Source organism: Podarcis erhardii, assembly GCF_964252035.2.
Source record: "Podarcis erhardii genome assembly, chromosome: 12".
In the NCBI taxonomy this organism is placed as follows: domain Eukaryota; kingdom Metazoa; phylum Chordata; class Lepidosauria; order Squamata; family Lacertidae; genus Podarcis; species Podarcis erhardii.
The window spans coordinates 47,074,554-47,089,917 of NC_138513.1; the positions used below are offsets into that span (position 1 = coordinate 47,074,554).

The 15,364-nt window shown below is 43.1% G+C and overlaps 1 protein-coding gene across 7 annotated transcripts in view; it reads right to left on the reverse strand.

Annotated features, from left to right (window-relative positions):
• AOAH (acyloxyacyl hydrolase) overlaps positions 1-15,364 on the reverse strand; it is a 98,586-nt gene that overhangs the window by 56,110 nt on the left and 27,112 nt on the right. For all 7 annotated transcript variants that reach the window (XM_081834802.1, XM_081834801.1, XM_081834803.1 and 4 more), the window contains 4 exons: positions 14,544-14,639; positions 9,394-9,460; positions 7,205-7,304; positions 1,270-1,326 (listed from right to left, as the gene is read on the reverse strand). In XM_081834802.1, coding sequence (XP_081690928.1) covers positions 1,270-1,326; positions 7,205-7,304; positions 9,394-9,460; positions 14,544-14,639 — 320 coding nt within the window. The remainder of the gene's footprint in view (positions 1-1,269; positions 1,327-7,204; positions 7,305-9,393; positions 9,461-14,543; positions 14,640-15,364) is intronic.

The window sequence follows — 15,364 nt, forward strand, 5'->3', positions numbered from 1 at the left end:
ACCTATTTATCTACTTGCACTTTGACTTGCTTTCGAACTGCTAGGTTGGCAGGAGATGGGACCGAGCAACGGGAGCTCACCCCGTCGTGGGGATTCAAACCACCGACCTTCTGATCGGCAAGTCCTAGGCTCTGTGGTTTAGACCACAGTGCCACTCGCGTCCCCCCTTATTTTTTATGCTGCTGCTATTATGAGAATTTGCATTTATTTATGATGCCCCTGATGAGCCACAAACAGGAGCCACCACAGAAAAGTCCCAGTCATTTTTTTCCCACCTTCTGGGTCTCTGGTAGAGGAGGCACACAAAGAAGGTCCTCAGATTATGATTGTAGGGTCCCGGTTGGTTCATACAGGGAAGAGGCGATCCTTGAAGAACTGCAGTCCTGTGGTGTTTAAGGCTTTATAGGTCAAAAGCAGCACTCTGAATTGGGCACGAAAATTAATTGGCAACCAGTGCAGTCATGCCAGGATTGATATCATACTGTATTATACCACTGCTGTTATGTATTTCCTCCTCTCATAATTGCATTTATATAGCTGTTTTGATTCTTATATTGGACAGGTATCATGTTATGTATTGACTTTGTAGTCTATGTCATAAACTTCCTCCTTTTCTCTGACAATGGGAGATATGGAAGTTAGTTAAATAAATAAATAAAATAAAATAAAATAAAATAAAATAAAATAAAATAAAATAAAATAATACCACTGGTCCATCTAGCTCAGCAGTGTTGACACATGCGTCAGAATTGGTCAGATCCGAAAAGGTGAAGGCAATTTTTCTCCACTGAGCTAAAACTTAGGCCATAGCAAAATAAATAAATAAACATATATAAATTGGAAGGAAGAGCGCGTGGTGTTAAACTGGAAAACCACTATTCTTTACATACTGTCAAAACCGGAGTAAGGAGAAAAGGAGGAGGATAGCAAGCGCAGAGCAATGGATCCTTACCAGGGATAAATGTCTGTAACTGACAATTTCTACCTGAGAATCTTTTAGTAGAACATTTGAAGTTCCTATAATTAACTCCCCCGACACCTAGACATCTCTTTTGTGTTTAATATATATTTTTATCTTGGGTCCCCATTTCAATATCTTTTTTTGTTGTTATTCCTTTATCCTTAATGGTTACATTTTTCTTCACACAGCAGTAAAAGCAAGGCTTTCCACAATGCTTAATGTTTATTCAGGAACATTTCATATTCATCTGGCTTCAGACTTAACCAGTTCTGATTAGGCACAATCATGGTGAAAATAGCCTTTCTTACCTTGAACTGATTTGCAGACATTCTTTCTGATTCCTTTATAGCCACATTGAAGCCCATCTAAAACAGAAAAGGAAAGCAGCATATTATTCCTATTGACACACTGAAAATTCCTACCTTTTGAGGCTTAGCAAGGGCACAATCAATTATCTCTTTCTGGATCCATCATCAATTATTTGATTACCTTCCATCACATTCCATTTGTAAATGTTCATTTACTTCGCTGCAAGCTCCTTTTTTTGGTCCATGCTAGGGAATATAAATCTGCTTAAGGCTGACAGTTCATATCCGAAGTAAGCTTTGCTAGCCACAGAAAACAAACTTCTGTTGGGTGGTATTCAGAGATTAGATTTTGGAGTGCGCTTACGGGAGTTTGTGGAAGTATGCTCAGTGAAACAGAATCCCTTATACCAGAGAGGTGGGGAACCTCTGGTCTGCTAAATGTTTTTGGACACTTCCCATCAGTAAAGTTTTTCAGCAGGGGGCCGGTCCACTGTCCCTCAGACCTTGTGGGGGGCCGGACTATATTTTGAAAAATAAATAAATGAATGGATTCCTATGCCCCACAAACAACCCAGAGATGCATTTTAAATAAAAGGACACATTCTACTCATGTAAAAACACGCTGATTCCTGGACCATCCACAGGCTGGACTAAGAAGGTGATTGGGCTGGATCCGGCCCCCTTAGTTTGCCTACCCATGAGGGTCACAAGCTCCCCAACCATCCCACGGTGAAGTATCACAGGCTACAGCTGCAGTAAAAAGCTTGTCCATTTCCCCATGGGGGTAAGGAACTACAAATTAAATTCACTTTCACCTCCTCTTTTCCTACGCAGGGACAATATCTCCATGCGTTAAAATGAAAGAACCTATGGAGTGTTCAATGTAGGAATCAGAATCTTCGTCAACGCTCACTGGATCTGCTCCAAACTGGAAAAATAAGAATATTAAAGCACAGCTTACACAGCAGGCCACCTGGATTTAACTGGAGTGGGCAAGGGGACTCATTTTTAATCTGCAGACATCTCTAGGTACTTGTCAACAGCTCCACTGATCTGTAAGAACTGCCCTGAACGGAGTCCACAGAGATCTTGAAACCACATTCTGATTTCATCCAGCAACTCGCTCATGCATGGCCTGGTCCTGTGCAACAGCAAGTATCTGTCAATACTCTTTTCTTTATTCTTTTACGTGCTTCCAAAAAGTCTCAGCCAAAATTTGGTTTTAATTATGGAAAGGTAGATTCTAATCTTTTGGCCCCATATGTTTAAAGCAGTATCATACCACTTAAACAGTCATGGCTTCCCCCAAAGAACCCTGGGAAATGTAGTTTCTTAATGTAGTTTATGGGTGCTGAGAGTTCTATTCCTCAAAGCTACAATTCCTTTTATTCGCCCTCCCAAAGTGCTGGCTCCACCCCCTTCTGGTAGCCAATCAGAGAGACGCTTCAGCCCTCTGGTGGAATTCAGGGGTACTGCAGCACCAGACTCTGCTGTCCGTCACACCGTCCTACTAATTAAGGTGGCACTGGTAATGGGCCACTTACAATAAAGTATTAAGGTAAGGATAATGATTTGGTTTTAGTTCTGCATCACCCTAATCACATTAGACTGGAAAAATGTAATAAGGAGCCAACTGGAGTTGCTTTTTAGTTGTGGCCATTTTGGTTGTTGGGAAGTGCAATGGACTTCATGACATTTTTGTGGAGCTTCTCCAAGAAATGGCTTTATGGAGAATAAGAGAGCTATTAATAGTGGGGGGGGGGAATCATACTATTATTATATAACATATAACACAGCATCATACGATGCTGATGGTGTTTTAAAGTTATATTTGTTTCACACAACTTATATTTTATTATGCATTAGCTTTATTATATCATACCCTGCTCTGAGATTATTTTTTAATGAAGAGTGGGTTAGAAATCTAAATAAATGAATAATCATAAACATTTCTGCGCACTCTGCCTAATGGAAATAATTAAAAAAGGACCATCTGTTTGTTTACTATGGCCTTCTATAATACAGAAGAAGAATGTAATTGCTAGCTTTCAATCCAAAGAGCTGAAAGGCTGAAACCACTTTTTGAATGAAACTATTGGAATACAGGGGGGGGGGCACACCTTTCTAACTGGTTGCCATTACAAGTTACTGGTTTGGTTCTGGTTCACACCTGACCTGGCTCACTTTCTCCTCCTTGTTTTTATTTGGCATGGCCAGCTGGGTGAGTGGCTAGGGGCCCGCCAGACCGGAGAGTTGCAGCCTCCCGTGGCAGCCTGTTGCTACTCTCCCAGTGGGCTGGCTGGCCTGGCTCCATCCCTCGGACCCGGCACAAGACTCTTCCCTCTGACTCCCAGGAATGGCGGCAAAGGAGGTGTCAGAGGAGGAGGAGAAGGTGGCCTCAGTTGGCGCTCTCTATTCCCACCTCTTCTCCCAACGTGAAGCCATTTCCAGTTCACGTACCTCAACAAAGATGGGGATTTGGGACTCAGCATGACAAAGCAAGAAGCCGCAACAGCTTTAGGGATTTTATGACAGTCTTGGCATTTCCGGGGCAGTTGGAGACTAGCATGTCAAGCTATTTCAGAGAAGAGACCAGGCCAAAAAGAATGCGTAATGGAACAAGAACAAGAACAGTTTAGAACAGTAGCAGAGCTGACTGCCTCAGTCAGGACATATGGCTACCTATACAGTGGTACCTCTGGTTGCGAACAGGATCTGTTCCGGAGCCCAGTTCGCAACATGAGCAGAACGCAACCTGCATCTACGCGTGGGCGGGTTGTGATTCACCGCTTCTGCGCATGCACATGTCATTTTGAGCATCTGCGCATGCGTGAGCGGCAAAACCCGGAAGTAACCCATTCCGTTACTTCCGGGTCGCCGTGGAGCGTAACCTGAAAAGATTTAACCTGAAGCGTCTTTAACCCAAGGTATGACTGTAGTTGGAATAGCAACATAATTTCCCACAGTTTTTCTTTCTTTCTTTTTTAAAAAAATAATATTTATTACTTTTTAAAAAGCAAAAAAAAAAGACAAGAGGGGGGAAAAAAGGACAAGAAGATCAAGAAAAAATAAAACAATACAATACAATATGTAAACCATACAAAACACAACCTTAAGACATTATCTAACACAATGAACTAAACAAAACAAAACAAAAACAATTTAAAAACATACATCATACCTTTTCCATATTCTAACTTTCATGCCCTTATATCATTGACCTCCTCTCACCTCCCTCTTTGTATTCCACTTCCATTAATTGTTTCAGCAAATCTTTTCCATCTTTCTCCATTTTCTATCATATAAACATCTTAACCTATTTTTAAACTTAATTCCATTAAAATTAGTATACTTATTTAAGCTTAACTCCTTATGGCATTTCTACTAAGGCCATAAAAATTCATTCCAACATTTTCCTGTTACTCATTAATTTTACAATATTTCTATATATAAACTTTAAATCTTCCAATCTTCTTCCACCATCTCCTCTCCCCGGTCTTGGGCTCTGCCAGACACTTCTGTCCACTCCATACAGTCCATCAACCTGGAGATCTTATGTCCGAGGCTCTTAACTCTCTTCCACGTCCCTTCTGCAGTTCTTCTTCATATTCTTTTATGCTAAAGAGCAGATCTCGAGGAAACTCCAATCCAACAACACCTCCACTCCCTCTCAACAGGTCAGCCAAATTTCCACAATTAAAGCTAGAATCCATAAAGTATTTCAGGGCATATTTCAAAATTCCTCCAACTCCAAAGGCCCCCCGAGCTCCAATCTCCTCCTGACCCAAGTCCATATTCCAAAAGTCAGTTAATCCCTGCATAGAGGGATCTTTCCAACTTTCCTTTTCCAGTCCATAATTTCCTACAGTTTTTCAAGGGGAAAGAAGCCATACGTGTACAGCTACGAATGCAAAGTCCCTAGTTCACACATTTCAGGTCTTGTGTGGAGGAAGGAAGGGGCACAAGACCACTCCTGAACCACAGGAATGAGTCAACAGAGCAGGAAGAAATAATGTGTGAATTAAGCCATAGTCCTGGGTATCAAAGAGTGTTTGATGCCATGATCTCAGTAGGTGCATGATAAGGTTTTGCCTTCTAGGCCATGACATGGGCAGCTGGTTACAAGCAAAGCAGATTTGTATAGAAAATTATCTGCCTTTTGGGGGGGAAGCTGCTATATGTTATTCTGTTCAACGTTTGCTGCCACTGTGTAACGTCCGATTCTGTCAAATGTCACACTGCAGCCTGAGAACAAACCATGAAGCAAGTGAAGTATCTCTCGCCAGAAGGGAAGGCAGGGAAACAAAAGTTCTCTTTCTGCTTGAGTGCTCAGTATGCCTAGGCATTTGGACGGCCGGAATGGCAGGCCCTAAGAAATGCCGAGCTTCCCAGCGGCTGCAAAGAGACTGCACAAAAGCCTGGAGCTGTCCCCATGAACCAGACACTGCAACTCTTGTGGTATGATCGTTATTTCAATGGTACCTACATCCAGTGGCGTAGCGTGGGGGGTACAGGGGGGGCCGGCCGCACCGGGCGCAACATCTGGGGGGGGGCGCTCGCACTCGCAGCTCTCTGCCCCTACCTGGCTCACGGGTTAGGGGGCGCAAATTACTTGCTTTGCCCCGGGTGCTGACAACCCATGCTACGCCACTGCCTACATCCATTCTGAATGTTTTATTAACATGCCCATGAGCCACGGAGGTTTAATTCCACTACAAAGAGCAAATCAAGATATTTTAAAGAATATTAAAAATTGCCTTGTTGCCTTGGATCAAAGATCATGCTTTTGCATTTTTAAACATCTAGCCAGTTGCCTCTGGGAGTCTCACAAAAGGGACACAGCTGTACCCTATAGCATTCCACAACAGCTCTGAAATGGAAGCATATTGCCTTGGAACAAGGAGGTTGCACTTAGCAGTCATGACTAGCAGTTATAGATTGACCTCCCCTCAGTGGACTGAGTTCCTCTTTCTCTTTTTTCTTTTTTAAGGCATCCAATATAGTTACTACCAGGGCTTTTTTCAGCCGGAACTCCCCAGAACTCAGTTCTGGCACCTTTTGGGTGGGTGCTATTACCATTCTAAGGGAACGAGGAAGGTGTTCTATCTCTTCTCCAGTAGAAATGCCATTAAATAGAACTGATATGTGATTTGCTATAAATTTAACAGTTACACTGTTCTAGAAATAAAATGGTATTTGCTAGTCTAACCATTGCAAAGATGCTGGGAGTGACTTTGAACCAATCACTATCTCCTAGCCTAATCTAAATCACAGGGTGTTGTGAAGATTAAATGGAGGGAGGCATGGGACCTTGCTGAGCTTCTTGGAAGAAAAGTAAGGGGGAAAATGGAATGAATGAATGAACAAAAGGGGATGCAAGAAAGGTAAAATACAAGCATGAAGAAAGCTACCAAGTGACAGGTGCAATCTTTAACGCACTTGACCATTGGCTTGACCAACCAATGCTTCATTCAGATTAAAAGTTGTTCACTGATGTATCAGTGGTTCTGAGACTGAAAAAGTGATGCCCTCTTTCTTGGATAGACTCTTACGAACAAGAAATTTAAATACAGATAGGTAGCCGTGTTGGTCTGCCATAGTCAAAACAAAACAAATTCCTTCCAGTAGCACCTTAAAGACCAACTAAGTCAGTTCTTGGTATGAGCTTTCGTGTGCATGCACACTTCTTCGATGGACTTCCATTTCATGTGGCTCAATGTGGTGCCTTCCATAGTTCCAGTTACAGATAGGTAGCCGTGTTGGTCTGCCATAGTCAAAACATGCATGCACACGAAATGCATGCACACGAAATTTGCCATAGTCAAAACATGCATGCACACGAAAGCTCATACCAAGAACTGACTTAGTTGGTCTTTAAGGTGCTACTGGAAGGAAGAAATTTAAAGATGGCTTTTCATTTCCCAGCAGAACTCACCTTAGGAGGGGGGTACAGGTGACAAAATGGTTGGCCTGCCTTTCGTTTGCACAAGCCAATGGAATGGCACACCACATCTGGATTCATTTTGTGCTCCATCCTGAAAGGAAATGATGCCAAAAAGCAAAGACTCAGTTAGGTTCTTTTGACTAAATACCAGCTCCTTCAGTGGAAATGTAAATCTTAAAAAAACAAAAACAATTCAAGATCCATATAGGATCTTAATATAGGCCCGTTTGACCATAGCTCGGTGATTTTGACTGGGTTGTGATTATTTTCAGCCCTAGATTCTAAACCTTTTTGCAGCAGTGGATAATGCTGTGCTTGAATGAAACATCAGAATGGCTGCCCCTATTTTAGCAAATTACAGGAAAGACAAAGACTAAAAGTGTACCACTGAGTTTCATATTGGTGGATCTCAGTGATCCTCTTGACTTTTACCAAATCTTGGTCAGACTCGCTGTTGAATGTGTTCTATATTAATCAATATGATATTACTGAATTACTTGATTATAGAAGAACTGCTTCATTTTTAGGTTATGTACTCAAAAGATATATAATTATATAATCACCAAGCTTTCACTTCACCAACACTAACCTGAAAGGAGGTTACATTAGCTTACAAGGCTCTGAAATGCTGGGATTAAGGTCAGAAATTGGAAACAAGAAGAAAATTACATTAACTGCAAGCTAGTTTAGCTAGAACAGTTCAACTTACGTTCACCAGCACACCAATAATTGCTAAGCAACTCCACTGTCAAACGAGAGAGCACAGAGCTGTGTTATACAAACATCCTCTTATATTTTGGTGCAACACAGAGGATCCTCAAATATGTGTTAGGTATTGCACACATGCACATATCTGAGGAAGGGCGTAGTTCAGCAGCAGAACAGTTGCTTTTTCATGCAGAAGGTTCCAGATTCGATCCCTGGCATCTCCAGGCAGAGCTAGGAGAGACTCTTGTCGGAAACCCTTGAGAGCCCAACAGCCGCTGCAGATAATACTGAGCTAGATGGTCCAAAGTTCTGAATCGGTAAAAGGCCGCTTCCTATGTTCCTATGGTCCTATTTCTAAGGTCCTGCCCCCTACAACAGTGGTTTTCAACCAGTGTGCTGTGGTGCCCTGGGGTGCCTTGAATGATGGCCAAGGGTGCTGCGAGCAACACTGGCCTCTGTCCCTCTTTGCTTCTCTCCTCTGATGCCCTCTCATGTCTTTGCCTCCCAAAGGCTTGCACAGCTGTTTGTTGCAGCAGCCCTGGCTGCAAGCTCTGCAGGCGAATGGTGCCTCCAGAGCTCACCCAGGGGTGCTTGGGCAGGTTGAAGAGGCACCTCTATTTGGGGCCGAGGGAGGGGCAACTCAGAGGCCAGGAGTGGCATCTGCGGCCGCCCAGAGGACTCCCAAGGAGAGGGGAGCAGAGACAAGGTTGAGGACACACTCCACAAGCGAGGGTTTTTGAAAAGGGATGAGAGGCTGCCAGCTCTGCAGGCAACTGGGCTCCTGAGCCCCATAGGGGTGCCATAGGGGCTCAAAAGGTTGAAAACCTCTGTCCTACATCATTGGCTTTCTTGGTGTGATGAAACTTCATTTAAGCTTGGTTATGTCACACGGGTGGCGCTGTGGGTTAAACCACAGAGCCTGGGGCTTGTTGATCAGAAGGTCAGTGGTTTGAATCCCCGCAACGGGGTGAGCTCCTGTTGCTCAGTCCCTGCTCCTGCCAACCTAGCAGTTCGAAAGCACGTCAAAGTGCAAGTAGATAAATAGGTACCGCTCCAGCGGGGAGGTAAACGGTGTTTCCATGCGCTGCTCTGGTTCGCCAGAAGCAGCTTAGTCATGCCAGCCACATGACCCGGAAGCTGTACGCCAGCGCCCTCGGCCAGTAAAGCGAGATGAGCGCCGCAACCCCAGAGTCGGCCACGACTGGACCTAATGGTCAGGGGTCCCTTTACCCTTTACCTATGTCATTATTATGGTTCCCTTTAAAAAAGTGAAGGAGAACGACTAACCCAGAAAGATTTTGATAGGTATAATAAGGGTAAACAACAAGCAACTTCACAACGTAAATAAAATGATGGATGAGATGAATCTGGACACCTGTCAGGCACCAACTGGAAATGAATATTTTAGCCTCTGTATAAAATGGCTACTTAGCATACATATTTACTTACTTATATGACGCGCTAATACTCACAACTTAATTATATGTGGTCCAAATATTTCAGCGGTCAAAATGCATGCCCCTTGTAAGTGAAACTTTTCTGGAAAACACCACATTTAAAAAGTGAGTGCACATACTTAAAATACTATTTGAACACACCAAAATGCCATTAAGAAGCCAAGAGGTTCCCTGCAGGAACAGAGCAAGTCTTTCTAGTTCAGCATCCTGTTTCATAGAATTGTAGAGTTGGGAGAGATCCTGAGTGTCATCTAGTCCAACTCCCTGCAATGAAGGAATCTCAACCAGATCATATATGACATATGGCCACCCAACGTCTGCATAAAAACCACCAAGGTGGGAGAGTCTGCCATCTCTCATGGGAGCCAATTCCACTGTCAAACAGAAAGCTCTTCCTGTTTAGTTAAAAACTTGAATCCATTGGTCTGGGTCCTAGCCTCCGGAGCAGGAGAAAACAGGCTTGCTCCATCTTCCATCTTGAAGATGGCTACCATATCTCCTCTTTGCCAGGCTAAACATACCAAATTCCCTCAACTGTCCCTCATACGGCTTGGCTTCCAGACCCATTATTATCTTGGTCACCCTCCTCTGCACACATTCTACCTTGTCAAATGCCTTCTTAAATTGTGGCTTCCAGAACTGGACACAGGACTCCAGGTGTGGTCTGACAAAGGCAGAATAGAGCAGGACTATGACTTCCCTCAATCAGAAGACACTATACTTCCGTTGATACAACTTTCAGCATTGGCCTGTTGCACATAGCTGTCAACTAGATTTGAAAATATGGGATCAGCAGCCTCGAAAATAAGGGATCAGCAGCCTCACCTGTCCTGGGGACAGTCTACGGGATATCTAACAATCCGGGATAGTAGCGGGAAGCAGCAGGAAATGGCGCTGGAATAAGGGAATTTCCCACCAAAAAGGGCAAGGTTGACAGCTATGCTGTTACAGGAAGCTTCCGGGATGGCTTCTGTCAATCCAGAATGTCCTACTCAAAGCAGGATATTTGCGTGGTATGTCTTCAGTGCTCATTTAGAGCAAATGGCAATTCGTATTTTCTCCAGATTGATGTTTGCTTTGATTTAGAGCTAAGGACCAGGATTTCCCTGGGGAAGGAGCAGAGCAAGTGGAAAACGACTCATACCTATGTTTTCTTGAAACGGGACAAGCGCAAATGTGGATGAGCCCTGGTCAGCCTTGAGCAAGGAATCTTGCAGCCTAAACTACCCAACAGATTTTTGTGAGGATAAATGGACTAAAGCTGTCCACTGGCTGACGATTTATTAGTTGACTATTTAGCTACCTTTAAACCGAGTGATCATGTAAACAATTGCATTTAAACAGATTTGCAGATTAGTAAGGCCTTAACGTAGCTGCCTTTTCTGTTGAGATGATTTCGTTGCTATCACTCATGTGAAAGACAGAAAGGTTATCTTTAATATATTCTTTTCCCCCTGAGATCACACAGCGCAAAGACACAATAATAATTAAAAACAAACGAAAGTGGGCTTCAATCTCATTCTTGGCCTCACTAATTAAAATTTGCCCCCACATTAAAAGCAGCACACTGAAACCAGGATATATATCCACAAATGTATATATTTAAGTGCCCTTCAAACTCATTCATGGCCTCACCCATTAAAATTTGCCCCCACCATAAATCTTTAGTTGATTAACCTACTGATTACCAACTAAACTTTGCAGTTCCAATTGTAATACACTCTAAAAACCACTGTTAATTAGTTAATGAATATCACAGGTTATTTTAAAGGAAGCAAGGAAAGATAGGTACAAATGGGTTTAAACAGTCAGATGTACACCTCTCAGAGACTGGGGTAGCATGCAACAAGTATTTTGGATCAGTAAATATGCAGATACAGAAACAAGTACAAAAGTACAAGTACAGCTGCTAAAAAAGCCTACATTCTCAGTAGCTTTAAAAGAGCATGGTGAATGTTCTAGGTGCAAGGTGGCAAGATGTAAAAGAAGAAAATTAAGAAGAAAAACATCTTTTAAAGAAAGAAAAGAATCATGTCATACAATTTCTTTATGAAACTTCAAAGCACACAGTTGTTCCTTCTGATCTGAGATGAGTCATCTGTATTTCAACTGAGCTTTTAGCCTATCTCATTGTCCTTCTTTATAAAGAGAATTCCTCTCTGTCCATTTTTCACATTATGGTTAATCTGCATAAGTTTAATTTGGCCAATTAAAATTGTGCCCTTGACTAACACTAGATTCCTTGTTCTTATCATGCTGCTAGTATAAAGCTAAGGAGAAGGCTGGGAGAAAATGGGTTCCTTAAAGCACTGCTAGAAATGTTTGCCAAAAAGGCAAGTTATTGGAGATGTTCAATTCCCTAACATGCCCTCCTACAAAGAACAACAGACGGAGAGCTGTGCATTTATAATACACACACATCCCTTAGCCATGCTCCTTCTCTTGCCACAACATTGAGAAAGGAGACATAAAATATCATCTGGCTACAATAATTTTTAATGCGCAGAATTCTTATGGGCATAACAAATCCTGTTCATAAATATTCAAAAGGACTAACTGCCACTCCTCAAAAACTATGACTGGCTTAGGAGACGTAGCAGTAGGAGAAGATTAGCATAAGAACGGAAGAATCACCCGTGAGATTCCTCTGGGAAGCTCATAAGCAGAACGTGATGGATCCGTCCCCTGAAGCTCTCCCCCAGCATCTGTCAAGGAGGTGTCATGACATTTTCCCGTAACAGCAAATTGTCAGTGATGGAGCACTTCCTCCATTCATTTGTCCAGTTCTTCTAAAAATCTAGGTAGGGTCCGTCCCCAAAGCGAGTACTTTGTAAGACATTGCTGCCTCTGATTATTCTTCTACTGGTGCTTTTTGTTACTCTACTTTGGTGTGGGATATGTAAAGTGCAATCAAACCAACAATTCCTGTATTGCTAGATAGGCACATGGTTGGAGCAGAAGCTCAAAGAGTTTTCATGTAAGTTGGCTAGAGAGGACTCTGCGAGACACACTCCCACTGTGACCTGGGCGCATCCTCTCTTTTTTATCTCTCCCTCATCTCTTCATCTCCAAGCCAGAAAATAATAATAATAATAATAATAATAATAATAATAATAATAATAAATCAAAAAAGTTAATAATAACTGTCAGGGGCTCAGGAGCAGAGGCACAGGGAAGATGGGAAATGGAGAGCGAGGGCGAGGAATCAGAGGGCAGTGTAGGAGGAGACAGTGGTCCGAGGGATTCCATGAGCCTCTCCAGCGAATCGGAAGATTCACAGAAGGGAGCGCCAGTGGCCAGGGGTAGGGGGGTCCCAAGGGGAACGCCCCAGGAGCAAGGGGGGAGCAGGGACTCCCAGAGTAGTAGTTGGAGATCAGGACCAGCTTCCCCACCAGAGCAGAGTGGGGGGGAAGGGTCCCAGGCATCGGGACCAGTACTTCCCCCACCAGGGAGAGAAGACGAGGCAGAGCTGACCACGCCTTCCTCGGAGAGTCGTACAACGGAGGGGAGGTCAGATCCGGCCAGTGTCACGGAAGAGGGAAGCAGTGATAGAAGCAGTGTAACGGTTAGGAGAAAGGTCACTGGGTTGGCGCGAGAAGCAAGTTCAAATGTACAGGAGCGCGGGACAGCAGAGAGTGAGGATTGGGAACCGGGTCCTAAAGCACGCCGGAGGCAAGGGGAGGAGCTAAGCGACTCAGCGTCGGAAGAGTCCAGGAAGGGCAATGCCCCAGAGGGCAGGAGGACCCAGAGGAGGAGAGAGCAGCGCAGAAGGTGGAGCAGGGCTAGGATCTTAAACTGGTGCGGAAGGGGAAGTGATTCAGATAGGACTTCGCCGATCTAGAGTCTAGACGTAGGGTTGCATGCTCTGGCTTTAAAATGGAAACTATACTTCAATAAAGACTTTTGTACATAATATCAGCCTGGCGTTGGTCCTCTGTGAGCTGGGACCTAGAGGCAGCCCTGACAATAACTCACTAAATACACACAATCTCAGCATGCACCAGTGTAGAATAGTTCGTTTTCTCTGTGTTGTACCACTGCAGACAGTTCATGTTTTAGAAACGCATATTGGAATGGACTGGGGCAACCAAAACCCCCCTGCATATATAAACTTTTAATGTCAGGGATGTGTGCTCTAGCTTAGTCTTCTCCCTTGCACGATACTTTTCTATGTGCGCAATACACATTTCCCCAACAGGAACCACTCAAATAATCCTCTCCATCTACATCCGAAATCAGTGGTTCTCAAAGGGTGTGGCAAGAGAAGGTGGCAAGTGTGGCAGGAAGATTCAAAGACTCTTCAAAGAAACATTTAAACATTTTAGTACAGAACAGTACAGTATAGTATAGTATAGTATCAAAATATGTTTTCATTTGCAGAAGATGGGGAGATATATTTTCAAATTGGGAGCGAAAGCATCAAGTGATGCTGAGGACAATCTTAGTTGTGATCCAGAATCACTGTTTGAACAGAGAAACGAAAGAAATCAGTGCGGCACGAGCAAATATTTACAGTGGTGCCTTGCAAGACAAAATTAATCCGTTCCGCGAGTCTCTTCGTCTTGAGGTTTTTTCGTCTTGCGAAGCATGGCTATTAGCGGCTTAGCGGCTATTAACGGCTTAGCGGCTTAACGGCTATTAGCGGCTTAGCGGCTATTAGCGGCTTAGCGGCTATTAACGGCTTAGCGGCTTTAAGAAAAAGGAAACAAACTCACAAGAACTCGCAAGACATTTCGTCTTGCGAAGCAAGCCCATAGGGAAATTCATCTTGCGGAACGACTCAAAAAACGGAAAACTCTTACGTCTTGCACGTTTTTCGTCTTGCGAGGCATTCGTACCACTGTATTTTGAAAGTGTGGCCCAGAGAAAAAAAATGAGAACTGCTAGCCTAAAGGAATACAGAGAAAGAACCACATTTCTACTGGTTACATACAATGGCCCTCTTTCTGAATCACTAGTGCTATTCTTGCACCCTTAAACAAGATAAACACTGAATTGCTGTCAAATTAAGGAAGTAAAAATAGGTCCCATGTATAACGCTTTGATAGCCTTCAGTTGCATTAAGCCAAGTTGCGACTAATAATAGCAGTGCAACATTTGCAGTCATAAGTGTGAATTCATAATAATCACTGAACAGACCAACATATGGTACATTGCTTTTTTACCAGGTAAGTAGTGACAGAGCCTCTCCAGAGCTTCTTTTGCTGTAGAATTGTGGACTTGAGCAAGCTGTTCTATTATGGACACCACAAGGACACATCCTGCAAAGGCAAGGAGAAAGAAAGATTCTTGTTGCCCATATTGATATTAAAATTAAAAAGTTCTCTTTTTTTGCTGAGGGAGAAAATTCAGGTCATCTGAACATTATTTATTAAAGTGTGTTTTGTAAACTTTCCTTTGCTGGAGGAAGAAGAGTATTCTCTAGCAAACCCCAATGTCCTAGTCAGGTGTCAGCCATTCATGTGAAGTCCATTCCTTTCAGCAGCACCATTTTCCTGTTTTAGTTCCTGATACAAACCATTGCTCATTCTAACTGTGCTTATTGCTAAGTTGTGGGTGAACATATCAGACGACACAGCAATTCTTCAAACAGCTCTTGTTTATTCACAGGCCAGAACTGAACTGAACTGAAGGGTTCAGCCAGCCTGCTTATATAGAGCTCCACTACAACGCAACTGTAACAACTTTCTGTAACTATCCAATCACTGAACGTCACTTTCAATCCCTTATTTGCATATGTGGACCTGAGTGAAAACTATCTACAGTATCCCCCTGCTGGCCCAGGGTGAGCTTATCTTATCTCCACAAACCAGTTAACGTAACCATGATTTGAAGTGCATTTGTAACCTAGATTATCAGGAGTCTTGTATTATGAGATTATTATTCATACTATGGGTATGAGAAGTAGAGAAGCAAGGAGCTACATAAAACAGTAATCTGTTGTGGATTCTTTACTATTCCGAGAAATCCAAAGTAGGAAGTGAGA